The sequence below is a fragment of the Hesperophylax consimilis genome, chromosome 5 (assembly GCF_061612785.1).
Source record: "Hesperophylax consimilis isolate HC1 chromosome 5, BYU_Hcon_1.0, whole genome shotgun sequence".
Lineage (NCBI taxonomy): Eukaryota > Metazoa > Arthropoda > Insecta > Trichoptera > Limnephilidae > Hesperophylax > Hesperophylax consimilis.
Genome location: NC_142840.1, coordinates 8,012,914 through 8,032,189, shown reverse-complemented (window position 1 = coordinate 8,032,189; position 19,276 = coordinate 8,012,914). Strand labels below are relative to the sequence as shown.

Below are 19,276 nucleotides of genomic sequence, written 5' to 3'. Positions count from 1 at the left end.
TAATGGATAAAGTTTGTGATTCCACATTCATTATTATAACCTGAAATGTCTGGTGAGTATTGTAGGTTGCACGTAGCAGGTAACCATAGCAACTACTCTACGTAGCAATAATCAGGGCAACATATTTTTTAGCAATAGCAGACCATTTTTTCTGAATCCATATAAATTATTGATAAAAATGTCTACTTCAGCACACTCTATTTCATTACGTTTATTTTATTTATTTATTTATGTCTATTCTTGAATACACGTTTTACAAATTATTACAGTGGTTTATATTGTAGTACAGAGAAAAAAGTACAGAAAAAAGGTATAAAAAATAATGAACGTATGTTGATGTAGGTAAAACTGTGTGTGGGTGATATTGTATGTTACGTGAACACCTCACTAGGAGAACCTGTGCTGAGGTGTCTTGTGATTAAGGGTGATAGGTATTTATGTGTTGTGGTAGAAAGTTATTATTATTATTTTATTATTTCACAGACATATATTGAAACATGAAAACACACATTTATATGTGAGTGTATGTATTTTTGGATAATTCTTGAATATTTTAATTTTACTTATTATATTTTGGTTATTTTTGGTTTGGAATTATAATCTTTTGAATAAAGCGAATATCTTGAAAAAATATTGAAAACAATATTAGTGATTTCCAAACGAAAATCTGAAACAGAAAAATCAGAAAAGGAAACGGTCACATCTGGGACTCGAACCCAGGACCCTTGTCTTTCCGGGACAGTGCTCTACCAACTGGGCTAATGGGACCCTATTCCCCTCGGTCACTTTTAACTGTATCATACTTCGAATAAGAACTACTAACATTGTCTTCATTTTTTCACCGCACATTTTTATTGGCAACTATCTTTATGTATGATCGCAAGATTCAACCCGAACTAAATGCAATCCAGACAGCGTCTTTTTTGATAAACCTGTCTTATTTTTTATTTTTAATGTGCGACATCTGTTGACTTTTCTGCAAGTCTAGAATGAATATTTATTTTTCGGAATAACTTTATTGAGTAAAACCTCAAATTGTAATATTTAAATATTGAAGAAAAAAATTAGTGATTTCTAAACGAAAATCTGAAACAGAAAAATCATAAAAGGAAACGGTCACATCTGAGACTCGAACCCAGGACCCTTGTCTTTCCGGGACAGTGCTCTACCAACTGAGCTAATGGGACCCTATTCCCCACGGTCACTTTTAACTGTATCACACTTCGAATAAGAACTACTAACATTGTCTTCATTTTTTCACCGCACATTTTTATTGGCAACTATCTTTATGTATGATCGCAAGATTCAACCCGAACTAAATGCAATCCAGACAGCGTCTTTTTAGATAAACTGTCCTGAACATAACGCCAGATCGAACGACTCATTTAGAACACCACACTGTAAAGCCAAATATGCGTAAAACTCACAATGCCTCTAGAGATGTAGACATTTTCAAGTGTAACTTGAAAACATATAAAATGCAACTTACTAAACTAATAACTTATTTTTTTATTTGTGAAATAATCCCATCATCTTTGTTTATTTTATTGTTTTTATTATAATCATGCGAAAACTATATTCCTACTAACTATCTTTAATTGTCTTTATAACATTTTGTAATTATATATGGTATTTATTCTTTATATTTCTTTGTCATTTATAAATATATTGTATAGGTGCAAATATTGAATCAACGACTAGAATTAATGGAACTTTATTGGTCTAATATTGTAAATAATTGCTGTTTATGCTAAATATATAAATGACTGTTAGTTTCCTAAATAAAATAAAATAAATAAAAATAAAATCTGTCAGTAGCTCATTAAAAATCTAAATCCTTTAAAATATAGAATTTTGGGTTCCCGACAAAATTTGTTTTTGGAAGTCTAAAATCTCCACAGTTTCTCGTGGGGTAACCATGTATCGCGAAATTAAAATTAACATTCTTAAAACTATATTTGGGATATTTATGATTATCATTTATTATATTCATATTAACCATTTCACTCCGATGTCTTTGTTATATTGTTTGGCGGTACACTTGCTGAAACTAAATTAATTATTGAAGACAATATAAGCGACTCTCAAACGAAAATTTGAAACAGAAAAATTTGGAAAAGATTCAATCGCATGATTCAATTTAAAGATTCAGTAATTAAAGTTTAGTAACGAGTTAATCCAATCTTAGTTGAGTTAATTTCTGAACAGTGTGAATATTTTGTGATATACATAAGCATGAAATAATGTAAAAGTGATATACTAAGTATGAAACAATATAAGTAAACTAGTAACGTAACATAAAATAAAATAGAAACAAAACTAAGACAAATTTCTTTTATCGCTGTATTCATTTTAGCTATGTTCTGTAAAACACCCAATAAAGGTTTGCTAATTACAAACATGCTTTACAATTTTTTATTATAAAAACAACAAACTTACTTCACTGTATCTACTGTCATAGTACCAAATTAATTCGTTATTTCAATTTGATTTCTAGTGTTTGATTAGTGGCCGCCATTCTCAGCGTTTCTGCGGCGATACAATGGATAACGTACTCTTGTTACTAAACACAAAACTTATTGAACTATTTCTTACATCTATCAATGACAATGAAACTACATAAACCATTTTTTTATTCCTATCGTAATAATTATTAACTTTAATGTGTGGTTTTCAGGGTAGGTATCAGATATTTCTTACTGATGTGTTTGGAAATAAATGCTTTTCTGATATTTGTTTTATGGTTGATAAAGCCAATATTCACATAAAAAGATCATGCCATCTGATACAGTAAAGCTGTACGCAATTACCTTGTAAATATGTTACATTGTTTGTGATAAGCATGAATAATATATTTACTTAACGAATGGTTAATAAATCGTTATTGCGCTTGACTAATGATTCAATGCTTTTGAGATACTCTTCAAAAATCTTTAATTTTTCTTCACAACTTTTTAATTTATTCTGCAGCTGATTCATTTCACTGCCACCTTCTTTTATCTCTGTTACCAGTTTCTTAGCAGCCTTGACTATTTTCAAATCCATAGGTTTTTTCTTGCATTGCTCCAGGAGGCAGACCACCATTTCAGAGTTTTCAGGATCTTCTTTATTTTTATGTAATACTTTAACATGGTTGGCTTTATTAATCACAGTTACACAAACTTTTGTAACCGGCAAAGTATAGTGTAAAGGATTGTTGAAAATCACACATGTTCGCATGCAGTTGCTTCCTGAATTCCGACAAATAGCGTTTTTAAACCAATACCAATACTTTTCAAATAAACTCTCTAAATTAGAAATTAGCTCAATCGTTTCGATAAGTCCAAAGAGCTCCGCGTCTGCTTGTATTGTTTGAGTATCGCTTATTGCTAGCCCATTCAGTAAGTTTAACAACACGATTGGAATCATGAATACAAAAATCACAAATATAATACGACTGATAAATGGAAAAGCTTCAAAATCTATTGATCCGGAGTCGAATTCTCCTGACAACATTACAATTGTTTTGAAAAGTGAAATTCCAGGATTCACGAAGAAGTTTGGTTTGTTGTCATCAGCTCTTACCGGTGTTTTGGGATCTTCAGCATTTGAGTCGTCTGTTTTATCTGTTCTGAATAGTGTGTAAAAGCTCAATGAAAATGCTATAATCAAAATACAATACCAAAGAAGAAATTTGAAGAAATTCCAGGAAACTGTTTTAAGCATAACTATATTTGTGGATAGACAGGGTAATTTGCCAACCAATAAGACTAATTCGGCACACGAAAGGAGTATGGCAATGGCTGAGAATATTTGCTTGAAATCTTCTCTCCACCAAATTGCACATGTACTGATAACCAAACTTATTTCCAACCAGTTTTCTATGCTTTTAACATATACTTTTGGATATAAAACTATTTGTAAAACTTCCCTTATAATTAACAAGATTAAACCAATGATAGACAGAATTATTGGTAAGGGAGAAACGTGAGAGAGAAAACTATTTTCGTCTGATCCGGAATAGATATACATACATAGCGATAAACAGAACACCGAATAAAACATTACGTTGGCCTTAAAAAAGCAACCAAGCCGTTGCCATTTTAAGTCAATAAAACTTGTAATAACCGGGTGCTTCAAGAGTGGTTTCAATTCGGAACAATTTGACATATATAAAAGTGCGTTTGTGTCAGTAGCAAGGGGAGAAAAAAAGCGACCTTCTGTTGTTTCATCGTCAAGAATGCTACCAATAGGTGCAAGGAAACGGTAATCAAAATGCAATTCGTAATTCTCGTCATTCGGTGGCGCATTGTTGGTAGTTACACAACCATCTAAATAAACCTCCAATGTTTTAGCCGACATGTCAGCGAGTGGGAGTACTTTAAACACATTGCTGATTCCAATGCAAGCACCGTTCTTCAGTAGTGTAAATACAGTTTCTTGGTCGCCGCCCCTAGCCGCATAATGGAGAGCTGTATTGCCTTTGTCGTCTAGATAGTTGATATATTTTTTTATTAATGGTTTTTGAAGTAAAATTTTTAAGCACTCTTTGTAATCTTTTTTTTTTTCTTCATCCTGGTGTTTAGTTTTGTTTAAAACAATATTTAAGAGAGATTTTGAATTTTTTGGTTCATATGAGATTTTTGGCTGGTTGAATAAAATTTTGAGTACTTCAGGATAACCATTGGAACAAGCTATTTCAATCGGACTATCCTTACATGTAAGAGGTGTCTCATTTGGATCTTCTGTACACTCCAATAAAACTTTCGCTGCTTCGTGAAATCCGATGTCGCAAATTTTTTGAAGAAAAGTCTGATGGTAACCAGCAAATTTAAAGAAAGCGCTTAGAAAGGCTTTGTTACCCTTATTTTGATTGAAATCTGCAATAAAGCTGTCTTCTTTGTGGCCATTGAGATGAGAGTATAATTTAACGATGGCTGACCGAGAATCATTAAAAACTTTAAAAGCCGGTAGTTGTAGATCCGGGTAAATCTCTTCGATGATCATTCTGGCTGACTTTCCATTCCAGTCTTCGTATGAATCCAAATCCACCTGTTTATATTTGATGATCAGTTCAACAATATTTCGCAAACGTTTTTTAGCTGCGGAGTATATGGGAGTTATGTTTTTTGAATCCGGTATGTTCACGTCTGATTTTTCGAGAAGGGCCGTAACAATTTTGGTGGTTTCCTCATTGTTTCTATCAGGGCGTTTGATGGCTAGGTGTATCGAAGTATTTCCTTGATACATGGCATTAACTTCAATTTCGGGAATATCCAGAAGAGTTCTTATGGTAGCAATGTCTCCAGTTTCGATGGCTAAGTGGATGGGCGCTTTTCCCTTTTTATCGTTAACTTTGTTTACGTTGACATTTTTTTTCAGTAAGAGTTTCACAAAGTCGCTGTAACCAAGGTTCGAACAGGCGATATCCAGGCATGTTTTGTTATCCCGATCTCCGTAACAATGATTTGGGTCGACTGTTTTGGACCCGAGGAGCCTCTCGAAGGCTTCAGTTTTCTTGTCTAGTAGGGCTTTGAGAAGCTGTGTTTGAGGATCAGGAGAGAACAGGGGAAGGCTGATACCTCGGTCCTTCATCTCATAATTGCCTTTACTCATGTTGAAACAATTATCCAAGAACTCATCTGAAAGTAAATTAAATGGATTACTTAAAATAAATTCATGATTTTGATTAACTTCTCAGTTGTTAGAAAAAATATTGGCTTAGTAGAACGAATTGTTTCATTAAATTTTCTTTCTATTGTTTTATTTTATTTATATGTTAAGCTTGGTATTAACCGTATTTATTATACAGTAGATTAACCTTATGATCAATCAACCAGGGTGTGTTTTGGTGCCTTAGTGACACATGTGTAATTTGTACAATTTTACGGTAGTCAGGATCGTGTAAGAGTTTGGGACCATAAGTCCTAAAAACAGACATCTAATAACAGACTTTCTGTCTAGCTTATTTCAATTTTACTGCTGTTGTGGGGGATGTAGACTTGGCATTTTTTTTTCGTTTATTAGTTGTTAATATTCCTAATTTTTTTTATATTTTACAAATTATGAATTTAGTGTAAGCGGAAGACTTTTCACCATGACGTGGAGAGTGGCCCCCTAATTTGGACCGTGTCCAAATGATTCGCGGCCAAATGTCTCTGCCGTGTGAGTCTAGCTTAAGGGACAGAACTACTGAAAGGAATTTTAATAAACATGAAATAAATAACATTAATTGGTCTGTGACCTGAGTGCTTATGGTAGGTTTGCAGATGGTCTAGTCTGATAAATGAATACAACGTAATATATGAAATTACCCCCACCAACACTACCACTACCACTACCACCGCCACAACAAAATCAGTGAGGAAGTAAATAGGATGACTAACTGAAAATGGTACAAATGCCACGTCTCGGTGGGTAAAAATTTCCGAAGAACACTTGGAAAGCCAAGTCGTGGAACCATCGAATAAAGCGAGATTCCCAATGACAACCTTGGTAAACATAATAAAGCTGGACACACATGGCAGAGCCAACGATTCAACTAGCCCCGCGCCATGCCAAAACTTATCGCGTATAACAAAATTCATGGTTATGGTTGGAGAATGCAGTTTGTGCAGAGAAACCGAAAACCGAATTAACGCCATAGCCTAAAAGTGAGGAAATTTGGAGAAAAATTCACATATACTTTTTCGGCAATAAATAGGTTTAGTCATCATAGAATTAACGTCAAATTGTAAATGTAAATTGTGTTGAAGCCAATTGACCAAACGTAAAATATACAATAAAATAAAAATTAAAAAATTGTCAATTCCGAACTGTTAAAATATTGGACAATGCATTCGCATTTATGTCAGATATAAGAAGAAAAATATTAATCAATTAACTTCACCTGTTAATCATCCTCAATCTAATGGTTTAGTAAAGAACGCAGCCAAAGTTTTTTGTAAAAGATAATGATAGGAAAATAATTCCGATCTTATGAGGTATATTGAAAGATTAGAATGTTTTCGTTTATTATAGAAATGCACCACACTAGACAACGGGTGTACAAATATCAGTTATTATGTTAGGAAGAAGGTTAAGATAAAATTTAAATAGTTTTATTCCAAATGAGGAGAGAGAGAAGGGAAAGAAGATTTAAAAGGAAACAAAAATGAAAATATCTAAAAGCCAGGAAAATCATAAGTTTTATTAGAGAAGAAGTAACAAGAAATCTATAAATAAATAATAATAAAATAATGAAAAATAGGAAAATTAGTAAAATTTTAGGAAAGAAACATTATTTAATTGAGGTAAATTTAAATGGCAAAATGTTGTTATGGAAAAGGCGTGTTGATCTATTATCCAAACTACGTGTTCCATGAAAAATAAAAAGAGATGTTAATATTCCCATGTCCGAGACATTAAAGTTGTCAGCGGAAGAATTGAACGTCTCATATTTTGTATTGGATCTGTATCATTCCAGGTCCGAGCCATCCACCACAACTTCCTGGGAGGAACGGCTGAGACAACGGACTTCACACAGATGAACCAGCAAGAAGCAAGGCTCATCTTTCAACGGCTACATGACTATAAACAAAAAGAAAAATTAAATAAAATGTTATATATGTAGTCATGTTTGTGTTGATGTCTTGTCATTTGAGTGGAAGGATGGGAGGATAATGTACGTATGTCGAAATGTATGAAAGAGACATTCGTCTAATAGTATGATTATACCGATGCGCGACTTAAAAAAGAGTATGACTTCTTTCTCATTGGTCTTTTTACCAGTAGGCTTCCTTCAGTTAACTTGTACCAGTAGTGCGACAGTAAATCATAACTACGTGTAAATCGTAATTATATTATATTAAGTTTCTATCCTGAATAACTCAAAGATATCCACTAATATCTATCAGAAGAAAACACTAAGCATAACAAAGAAGAAGAAAGTATAAGTTGAGACTACCGTACGATATTATTTCTTACTACTTAATTTAAATAAACCTTTATCATACATTTGCAAAAAAAAATTATGTTATTTTTAATTCTCATTTTTAAATAATTTGTCTTATTTACGTTTTTATAAACAATTTTAGTTGATAAGTTCGAGTTTTTCACTCGATGGCGACGTAGATAGTAATGCCATTGCTAAAATATTGCGGGAAAGTTTTCTTTCTGAAGTTTACCGGCAAGAAATAAAAACTAGCCCCTATAAATATTTGTCAACATACCGATTTTAATTTTTGCAGCATGGCATCACTGGAACTGGCTCGGCTCGACTCGGTCATGTGTGGCCCCCTATTTTGCACCGTGTCCAAATGGATTCAACCAAATGATTCGGGACCATATGGCTCTGCCGCGTGTGTCCAGCTTAAGGGAGTGAAAAGAATATGGATAAACATAAAATAAATAAAAACATCAATAGGTCTGTGACCTGAAATCATCCGGTTCGATAAATATAACTTAATATTTATCTTCAATATTCACAGTCATATTGACTCACAAGAATTAACTTTAAATATTCACAAGAAAATAAAAATAATAAACGAAAAAGATATTAAGAACGAATCAACAATAAACGGACAATAATGTATTTTTGTACTTACTTTCTTCAAAATCGAACTGAGCCGTCCCGCTGCTAGTTCAGCGTCGTATGCGTAGGGCTGCCACCTTTCAAAAACATCAGACCCGGAGATTTTAGAAATATAGTTTTTTTTATTGAAATAAACCTTTTTTTAAGAATTATTTGATTGAGGCAAAATTTCATGGTAAATTACCATTGGTAATGTTTAAAAAATATATAAATGACCTAGCTAGTGCTAAGCTGCACTTTAACACTTAAAACTATATTTTTCATTCTGAAGGGATTGTTTAAGCATCTTTTCCTGCTCAGGTATCTTCAAAAACTTAAAAAATTCTTGGCAATTCATATTGTAATTAATCTTCACAATTAACTCTGCCTTCACCATGTCCACCGACAAGCAGTTTTGCTCGTCTGTCCACAGATTTCCTATTAAATAAAAGACGCGTTCAACAAAAGCATTGCTTATAGGGATTGAAAAAAAATCCAATTATTTTTGGCAGTTCGGTGAAGGTTGAGGTGACTTTGAATAACTGAACCCATTGTATATCAAGAGGCAATGTTGAATCACTAGATTGTACAAACTGAGAAAATACTTGGTTTAATTTTCGGGTCTCGTCATAAAGTTTATCTTCGTCGACATTTTTCAAACCAAGTGATTCGACAGCTTTTACAGTATCTTCGTAACTTACTGCACTTGTTCGATCGAATTTGGAAAAGATTTTGAATAGAGAATCTTCAAAATCATAATATTTCTGTATGTATTCAAGAGTTATCCTGTAAACCTCATTGGCTTCTTTTTTAATTATGCTAATTATACATCAACACACTACAACACTAGTATTTTTAATAGGAAAAACGTTCGAAAAAAATCTATGATTTCAAATTAAAAAAAAAAAAACACAAAACACTGCTGTTTGTGCTGACCAAAGATATTAGAAGAACGAGATGTGCTATGAGCAGTTTGTACTGAGTGGAATTGTTTTGCCGAGTGTCGCCGGTTTTGTTCACCAATACTACTGCACACCTTCGCTTGCGCTAAGGTATCCGCACTAATACATAGAACAAATTTCTGTGCGTACACGTCCCGATACCGTTCAAAGTACCCTAATTAGGTAGTACTCCGGCTACGGTCCGGCGGCCAACATAGCATATCTCGTTCTTCTAATATCTTTGGTGCTGACTGAGCTGAGCTATTGTTTCCATTCTAGAGTGTCAGCTACACTACTCGCTTCGACGCTTCGACGAAGTCCTCGACGAAGTTAGCCGAAGTTCGAAGTGCGTGCCCACACACTCGTGCAACTTCACGAGTAACGCCTCGAGTCCTTTGACTCGGGCGCATTTACCGACAACAATCGGAAGTCGGGCGAAGCGAAGCGAAGTTACCCGAAGCGAAGTGAAGTTCGTGCCCACACTATCGTATTCGGTCAACTTCGATCAACTTCGCGAGTAGTGTAGCTGGGCTTTAATGTTTGTCCCGCAAGTCTTTGTCCTGCCCCGCCCCCGCTCCCTATCGCTCGGCACCCGCGCCCTGCCGACCAAGGCGCGATGCACTCAGTCAGACAGTCACGCGCTCCGCGCCATGTGGCAACCCTACGTATGCGCCATGCTTTCGATCACACCGCTTGTCCATTCGTAATTACACACTTACTATAAACATACTCCAATAATCATAGACATATGAATATTAATAGACGAGAACTTAAAGGCGAGGGGTCAAACCAATAGTTGCGGGAAGCAGAGGGGAAAGCTAACTGTGATTCGTCAATAAATCAATCTGACAGTATATAGGCATCTCGCATTATAATATCACCATTTAGTTCTTAAAAGTAAAATCTGCTTTTGAATGAATAGACATTTTTACATGGGAGCGCAAATTACTCGCAACGTTATGAACAAATTTGCGAAGTCCAAATTCATTCCAAAAAAGGAATATTTGGTTTCCGTATTTAGTTAAGACACTTTTATAAATGTTTCAGAATTTACTTCCCAGTAAACAACGATGAGCACACTTGAGAATCGCTACATTCGAGCATTGTTGGAGGGTTGTCACAACCGCTCTGTTCCTATTAATAATAAAATAATGAAATCTTTAAGAAAATGTATAACATTTCACTTTTAAGAAGATAATAGAAATGTAAAACAACTAAAAAAACAAATGAAATTATTTACACACAGCTTTTACCAGCGATTCCTAAGAGTATTTGGAGTAAAAATTTGGACATCATTTTGCCGTCCGATGACACTTTTTCAATTAAAAACAATAACATGTTTTTCTATCACACATCGCCACTCGGTATAACCTAGCGCATTACGTGATATGCACTCCTTCTCGTTCCAGCAGTACCGTAGATGCGAAATAACGCGCGTACCTAACACGTGGTCCGTTGCGACGTGTGGTAGAATGATCCAAAGATAATATATGACCGGTGGCGACGTACGATAGAAAAATGTAATATTTTTAATTTTAATAGATAAAAAGTATCATCGGACAGCAAAATGACACATACATTTTTCATTCTAAACATGCTCACTGTATCTACATTTTACTTCCAAACATACCAATTTTTCACAATTGATAACCAACTATTTACCCTATAATAAGTGTTGTTTATGAGCTGTGTAAAATTCAAAACTCGTTTAGTAATAACGCCATTAAAGTGGAATAAATTTAAAAATGATTGGTTTATTATCCTTTATTAATACGACGGAGTTCCGGCAAGATATAACAGATGAAAAAATAGACGTTCCAAATGATACGATTATGTATTTTATCAAAGCGAAAAGGCGAAGGCACATCCCTGATTCTTATGCAAACGGCTTTGTGTTTCGCGTCCAGACGTATCTCGATGTGATAGTATATGTTTCTACAACTGATCCATATTATACGATGTGAATAAGCTTAAAATAAATTAAAATAATCCTTACATATGGAATGTAATACGACAATTGGGTTTATTCTCTTTTTCACATCTATTTTTAGAAGTTTTCATAGCACAAGCCACCATTTTGCAGTGTTATTTCGTAAAATGAACCGATGAAGCTCGATCATAGCTCGAGGCTAGTTCGCACAAGAATGATGACGTCAGATTTTCTAGATTCACGGGAGGCCATACGCGAGCCCAGCCGGCTCCAATGGAACCGTTATGGGGAGTAGAGAATAATACCCTTTTATCGCTTAGGGCAGGTCTACTAATATTCATATGTCTATGCCAATAATTATAATTGGATAATTTATATAGCTACCACTGTTTTTGAAATTTTCCTTTTGGAAAAAATTACCTCACTGGCGCGTTACAGTACATCGAGACTTGATATTGTCTCACAAAATTAGAATAAAATCTGCAAGTACGAAACACTCTTATGTTTTCAGTAAATTCTTATTCAAACGTTGATCATTTATGACAAAGATAGACTTTCAAAAATATATGTGTTTGAACGAAATAAACGATAGAACCGGTTTTTTTGTATTCATAAATTTGCAACGAATACTTCCACGAGACCGACTAGACTATAGGCCTAGCCCTGGGTACCCAGGTTGTATTAATAATTGATAATAATTAGTAATTTGCAAACTAATGAAATGTTATTCGTTGGCTTTTGTTATTGTTTTCCGAGTAATTAAAACAATTTTTCAGAACACACGATGGCATTTTGGCGAAAGTTACTTGTGTAATATGTAGCACACGACCTTACGCGACGCGTGACTGTTTAATATTACAAATGCGAAATCGAAAGCACTGCAATTGACGTACTTTTTGCTTACGATTTTGAGATTTCTATAGCGCGTCTAAATAATATATTTTTTCCATAAATAATGTTTTGTAAATATGTTCCAAAGCAGAGAAACGTCAACCAACAACAACGAGAAACAAAATAAAAGCAAAATAACCACGATAGAGCTAGCTCATCGTTTATAGTAATATAATGTATATTTAAAGTGTTTTTGCTACTTGCTTTAGTTGTTAAAATAATAAATGAAATGGAAGAGAAAAATGTAACAGAGTTCGTTTGTTCGATATTGCTATTTAAAAAAATGTCATAATTCGTGTCTATTATGTATGCTAAATGAATAGTACATGATGGCATTTAAATTAATTACACACATTTCTACCGCAATCAGAATACCATCAACATACGTTACCCTTTCAGCCCCAGTGGTAATTCAAATTAACAAGAAATTTGTGAATTTTTTGATGTAACGGTAGCGATTTAGAAAAGCCATGTTTTTGTTTTCTTATACCTTTGACCTCCTCGCTTAGTTGCGGACGTGTTTTAACCGCTCCGGTTTGTTTAATCCTTTCAGAAGGTTTCCCTTGTTAAGAGATCGCTGAAAATTGTTCAGCATCCGTGTTTTATGTAGTGCTTACCTTCTTATTTCACGAAATGCGCGTAACTTCTACCGTTTAGCCGGAATTTGCAATTATTATAGCATTTTAAACCGATTAAATTTTGAAAGTGAAGCTAGAACAAAGATTTCTCAATGCAGTCGAAGATTTTATACCTGACTCAAGTGTCAAGCAGTGTCGGGATTTACGGGACCTTTTCAACCGAGGACGTCTGACTGGAGGACAGATAAGCCATATTTTGTTTAAAGTTTTTGTTTTTATTTTCTGTTTTTGTTTATGTATTTTGTTACAGATGACACACATAAACTTCACTTTGACTTTGGTTCAAGATTCTGCTTATGATAGCCTGCGATAAGCGAGCCCTAAGGGTCTGAGACAGAGGTGTGAAATCGTCGGATCACGACAATAGAAAGAATGTATTGGAGCCAGGAAGGAGTCTGAAAGGGTCGAGAGGATGCACTAGGTGGCATGAAAGTCTGGGAGGTGACTGGAGAGACTAAGGTAAACTAGGATGAGGTGATTTTGCACAGCGGTGCTGCCAAGGTCTGTTATCTATGTGAGGATGTTGTGTCGGCGCTCTTTATTGGCAGCAGACACATGTCAGCGCTATATTAGCGGCGGACACATGCCTGAACGGATGACGAGCCTCGTGCTGGCACAGTTGGTGGACGAAGTAGTCTCTCTCCCTGCAGCAGCTGGTACAGTTCCTTCGCTACCTAGGACTCTTGCAGCAGAGTCTCCATCTTCTGTCTTCGTTGAGCGTCACAGCGGTGCTGCCAAGGTTTGTTGTCTATGTGAGGATGTTGTGTCAGCGCTCTTTATTGGCAGCAGACACATGTCAGCGCTATATTGGCGGCAGACACATGCCTGAATGGATGACGAACCTCGTGCTGGCACAGTTGGTCTAAATAACAAATGTAGATCCTAGGAAATAAATTGTACAGCGCCCTTGAGGTGATTTTTCACGAAAACGGCGCTATACAAATTATCCAATTATTATTATTATTATTATTGTAATCTTTTCTGTGGCGTCTATTTTTTCCACTCGGTTGAAATTCTTATTCCCGCCACAACAACGATAAATATTTTGACATCTGCTGATTGTGAGTTTTAATTTCTGCCGTCATTGATTACTTAATTTAAGGTGAGATATAAATATTTTCTACTCGAATTACAAATATTTTTACGCATTAGGATGTGTTCTATAATAATAATATCAGTTCAATTCACTGTTCACAGTCATTTGCCAGAATATTGTAAATCAATTTCAACGTTCATTTAAATTAACACTGGTAGTTATAGTGACGGACATGTTTTCGACTAGAATGGCGAATTTTTAAAGATTTATAATCCTAGATTATATCTTTATTTCTGTATGAATTTCAGTTAAAATTTTATTTGTTTGTATCTTAGAGATTATCGCCACATCCAAAATGTGCATTTTAGACATGAAACAGTTATTTGTATTACTTTTGTGTTATGTTTATTTTATCTTTCTATTTAAAAAATACCCTCTGACGTCCAATGTTAATCCAAATTTACATAGAATAATTTCTAAAAAAAAAAATTTCAAATAATTGTCTGAGGTATTATCAAGCATTACATATTTTATATATGTGGAAACAATAATGCGGGTGCGAAAGGGTTAAGTAAATGTTTAATTCAAATATAAAATACCAACGTACATACAACTACATATAAGTAAAATGACCTATTAATAGGTAGGTACCTACTTTACTATATCAACGAAGCAAGTCAACGAAGCGGTGTCATAATAAATCTAGTTTTCTACCAAAACCTACACACTAGTGATGGGTCATTATTGAGGGGGACGACTGCACACCAATTTTCATACATTAAATTTGGATTTGAGAACAATTTGAAGGTTTACTTATCAAACTTCTTTCCAATCGGACAAGTCTCATATTTCGACAAAGATTAAAACGAAACACACCAAATGAGATGAATTTAACTCTCATATGGAGAAGTTCCTACTAAATTTACCCGCCACCGATATATTTTCCGTCAAAGATGATTATAATAACTTCAAATCAATGCTCATAACTGCAATAAAGAAATCAAATCCTCCCCCTAAAACTAAATATCTTTTAAAAAAACTCCCTCCAACTCCCTGGTGGGATGAGGTATGTTCCAAAGTAGTAAGAATTCGGAAAGCTAAATCTCTTTCCTATCGTCACAATATGACTATGGAGAACTATCTTATATACAAAAACGCTGAATCCAATGCCAAAAGGGTATTGAGGTCAAAAAAAAGATCTGGGTGGTACAACTTCTGCAGTTCAGTATCTCCGAACACTCCAATTTCGGAAGTTTGGTCTATGATCCGAAGATTTTGATCCTCCTTCAGTTCACCATCTCCTCGAGCGTCTCATTCTAAATGGATAGATGAATTCTTGGACAAAATTGCCCCCCCTTCTTTTTTTTTTTTTTTTTTTTTTTTTACAGTATTACCGCACAAGAGTCCCAACTGCTCCCGTCTGGAGCCAGTGAGACTATGGCATCCCCAATTGGGGTATGATGTGAGGCTGAGGGTATTGGGGAGGGGAGGGAGATGGGGAAGAGGAAGGTGGGGAAGTACCTGGCTATTCAGATCTGGTCACCAAACACGGCTAAAGCCATTTCAAGCAACGTTTCAATTCTGAATGGTGGTCTTACACCAGGGCGATACTGAGAGTATCTTCCACTCTGGAACGTGCCGCAAATATACTATATATTATTTTTAATTAATTAATTGTGAAATAACACAAATTAATCAAATAAAATTTATTTGCGCACGCCGGGTTCGAACCCGCGACCTTCGGATCTGTAGTCAAAAGCGTATACCACTAGACCACGCCGGCCGGCTTCTGTACCTAACTTAGATGAAATAACGCCAATCTATAATACTCCTATGTCTAATCATTGGCTAGACTCTCCATTCACCTTAATTGAGCTAAATAATTGTTTATCAATAGTCAAGGACTCATCTCCAGGCAGAGATGGTATACCCTACAGCATAATCAAAAATAGTAATGATAATGTTCTAAACCACTTCTTAAGCATCTTAAACAAAATCTTCCAGACTGGTATAATGCCTGATGACTGGAGTTCTCAAATGATCATCCCTATTTTAAAAACAAACAAATCACCAAATTCTGGATCCAACTACAGGCCAATCGCTCTTTCATCCACCCTCAGTAAACTTTATGAAAAATTAATTAAAAACAGATTAGAATTTTTTGTCGAGAGTAAACAGCTTCTCTCTCCATCTCTCTACTACACACACTATAAACCACTAAGTATAATTTTGACCAAAAAGTTTAAAGTTACACGCTTTAAGATTCTATGTAACACTCGTATTTCTTTTATCTATGTTGCAAAATCAATTATGATATTCATCACAAACTCGTCGATGTGGTTTTTGTAAAACTCAGCATTATTCTTTTGCGTCATTATTACATGTCATCAAATTACCAATCATGTATTGTATTTATTCATTGTAAAAAATAGTAGAACTTAATTTTGGAAAAATCACGGGTGATTAATTAATCTCTTCATTTTTCTAACATTCTATTTTTTTTTTCTTTTTACAAAAGAAAAAGTAAGGCCTGATGCGCGAGGTTGAGCGAGACTTGAGTTACTACTTAAGTAGGTAATATAGAATGTTTAAAAATCCCATCATACTAATTTTTTTAATGTATCTCCCAGCAGCTCTCTAATCGTCTGGAGTCAGTGAGAATACAGCATCCACAATTGAGGAATGTTCGTATGTTTTGTAGCTAAAGGTCCTAGGGTGGGGAAGGAGATGGAGCAGAGGAAGGGGGAGAAGTTCCTGGCTATTCAGATCTGGTCACCAAGCACGACTAAAACCATTTCAAGCAAAGTTTCTATTCGTAATGGTGCAGGGAGAAAAAGGAGCCTGATAAAATATTAGTCATTCAGAATGCATCGAGAACACATCTTCTTTTCCTTATAGATATCAAGACGGAATGTTACAATATAAGTATCAACATCAGTATTGGTATTAACACGTGTTCCGCCATAATCATAAAACATTTGCTTCCGACTGATACTATGTCAGGAACTTTTTCAATTCACCGCACTCCCATTTTTAACAGAAAAACGAAAAATGGGACCAAATTTTTAATAAATTTACAATATTTCATATCAGTAAGTTTTCTGTGTGATGGCCATTCACCAAGGCGATACTGAAAGTATCTACCACTTTCGAACTTGCCGCAAATTTACTTTTCATTGTTTTTAACACATAAATTGTGAAGTAATACAAATTAATAAAATAAAATATAATACAAGCATACGTCAATCTTACCTTAACGGTGTAAAAGAAATTAGTATCATAAATTCCTGACTTGCTGCGCACTCTTGAAATTCCTGACTGACTGAACACTCTTGAAATGCTTCTAATCAGACATTCTTTCTTTGGATAGCTCAACAGCTACGTGATACCAAAAATACTCACAAGTGGTCAATTTAAAAGTTATTTTGCTCAAGCACTACCTACTATTAGTGGAAATTTACTCGTAAAGGGCAAAAGGTTAAATGTAAAAACTATTTTTTTTAACAACATAATTTTATTATGATTATCGGCACAATTCTTTGATTCAAGCTCCAGGCTAATTTAATGATTGTTCTATCGAAATAAATGTCCCCGTATCTCATAATATTATCATTGTTAATAGAACTGTTATAAATCTGTAAAAATAGCTATATATGTGGGATAAATATGTCTGCCTGTTCTTCTTAAATATAGCTTTGAACAAAATGAATTATTTCAAGATTATCAATTTACGGCTTTTTTTTTATATTTATTTTTATATTAACTCCACACAGGAGGCCCTGAAGAAAATAATTTCCTTCAGGGCCTATGTCATCTTTGGGGATGCTGTGTGGAGGGTCTTTTTGTGGAGAGGAAGGAGTGAACATGGGTCTTGAAGAGTCCCATGTTGTAGGAGGGAGGAAACACAGAGGCCGGCAGTTCGTTCCATAGCCGAGCTGTTGAACTTCAGAACGAATCGTAGAAGCGACCCGTTCTCATGTGACAAATGTCAACCGTGTACAAATGTTGGGCGCGCGTTTGGCGTGTATCCCGACTACGCACCGGTGCCGAAGGGATCAATGACGCTAGTTCCTCAGCGCATCTTCCATTGTAATACCGATAGAACAAGGACAGCATACCTACCTGACGCCTGTGCTCTAAAGATTGCAGTCCGTTTGTTAAGATTGGGGAATCTATCAAACGGACCGCCCGTTTTTGCACAGAGTCAAGGGTTTTTTTCAGGTATTTAGGGGCTCCGGACCAGATATGGCTGCCAAATCCGAGAGTAGGGCGCACTTGCGATTTGTACAGTGTCAGCAGTTGTGTACTATTAAAGTATCTGCGGGCCCTGTACAATACGCCCAGCTTCTGAGAGGCCAGCTTTACTCTGGCTTCGATGGAGCCCCCATACCTGAGTTGGTCACTTATAGTTACACCAAGCATATCAATGGAAGGCCTGTTCGGAAGATTGCTTCCGTTGAAGGAGACTAGATTATCATTTAGATCCCTTTTAGACGTAATCAGACAGGATTGGGTCTTTGAAACATTAAATTCGACGAGATTATTTTTACCCCAGGAGGAAATACACTCGAGATAACCGTCCATTCTCTGCTTCAAAGCCTTCCGAGCCGTTGGAGTTTGTGTGCCCTTTGGGGGCTTGTCAAACAAAAAGCTATCATGAACTGTACTGTCATCCGCGTAACAATGAATCGGTGTACATGTCAAATGGTCATTGATGTGCAACAAAAACAAAGTCGGAGACAGAACCGATCCCTGTGGGACGCCAGCATTACGGCTTGAAAATACTGGAAAAACAAATATTTCTGGAATATGGCGTCTTCAGTTTTGTAGTTTTTATACTGTAGTACAGTTTTATAGAATCCGTATTGAATATTTTCGACTTGACAGAATGGTTGGTGTGGATCTGTAGCGCAATGGTAAAAGACAACCTGACAAAATTGAAACTCTGTTTGAAATAGCTTTAGCCCGTTTAACTCAATTGAACGTCACAACTTACCCCAGTTATTGAGAATTCCACAGTCTCGCCGATCTCTATTGAATTGCGTGCGGTATTCAAATAATTTCAATAACGGAGAACACAACCGGACTAACTAACATTACCAAAGTGAACTAGATTTTATATTTTTGATTAGTTGGTTTACATATAATATTTAATTTTAATCTTCCAAAGCAGTGTGAACTTATGCGAACTACCAAATAAACGCGATAATCACATAATATTACGTTACGGTTATTATATTTTTTGTCGGCTTATTTTTAGAAATAAGGAAAAAAATAACACAATTCCAACACATTTATCGTTCTTGAACA

At 35.2% G+C, this 19,276-nt stretch overlaps 1 protein-coding gene across 1 annotated transcript; it reads right to left on the bottom strand.

Moving 5' to 3' along the window:
• Nucleotides 1–240: 240 nt before the first annotated feature.
• Nucleotides 241–19,055, bottom strand: LOC149423481 (transient receptor potential cation channel protein painless-like). Its single transcript, XM_089631980.1, has 2 exons — nucleotides 18,963–19,055; nucleotides 241–5,621 (listed from the first exon to the last, which is right to left on the bottom strand). The coding sequence occupies exon 2, from the start codon at nucleotides 5,593–5,595 to the stop codon at nucleotides 2,860–2,862; it is 2,736 nt and encodes a 911-aa protein (XP_089488106.1). The 5' UTR covers nucleotides 5,596–5,621; nucleotides 18,963–19,055; the 3' UTR covers nucleotides 241–2,859.
• Nucleotides 19,056–19,276: the final 221 nt, after the last annotated feature.

Bases quoted from the DNA above. Each gene is read 5' to 3' on its own strand.
- LOC149423481 (XM_089631980.1), bottom strand. From the start codon at position 5,595: ATGAGTAAAGGCAATTATGAGATGAAGGACCGAGGTATCAGCCTTCCC.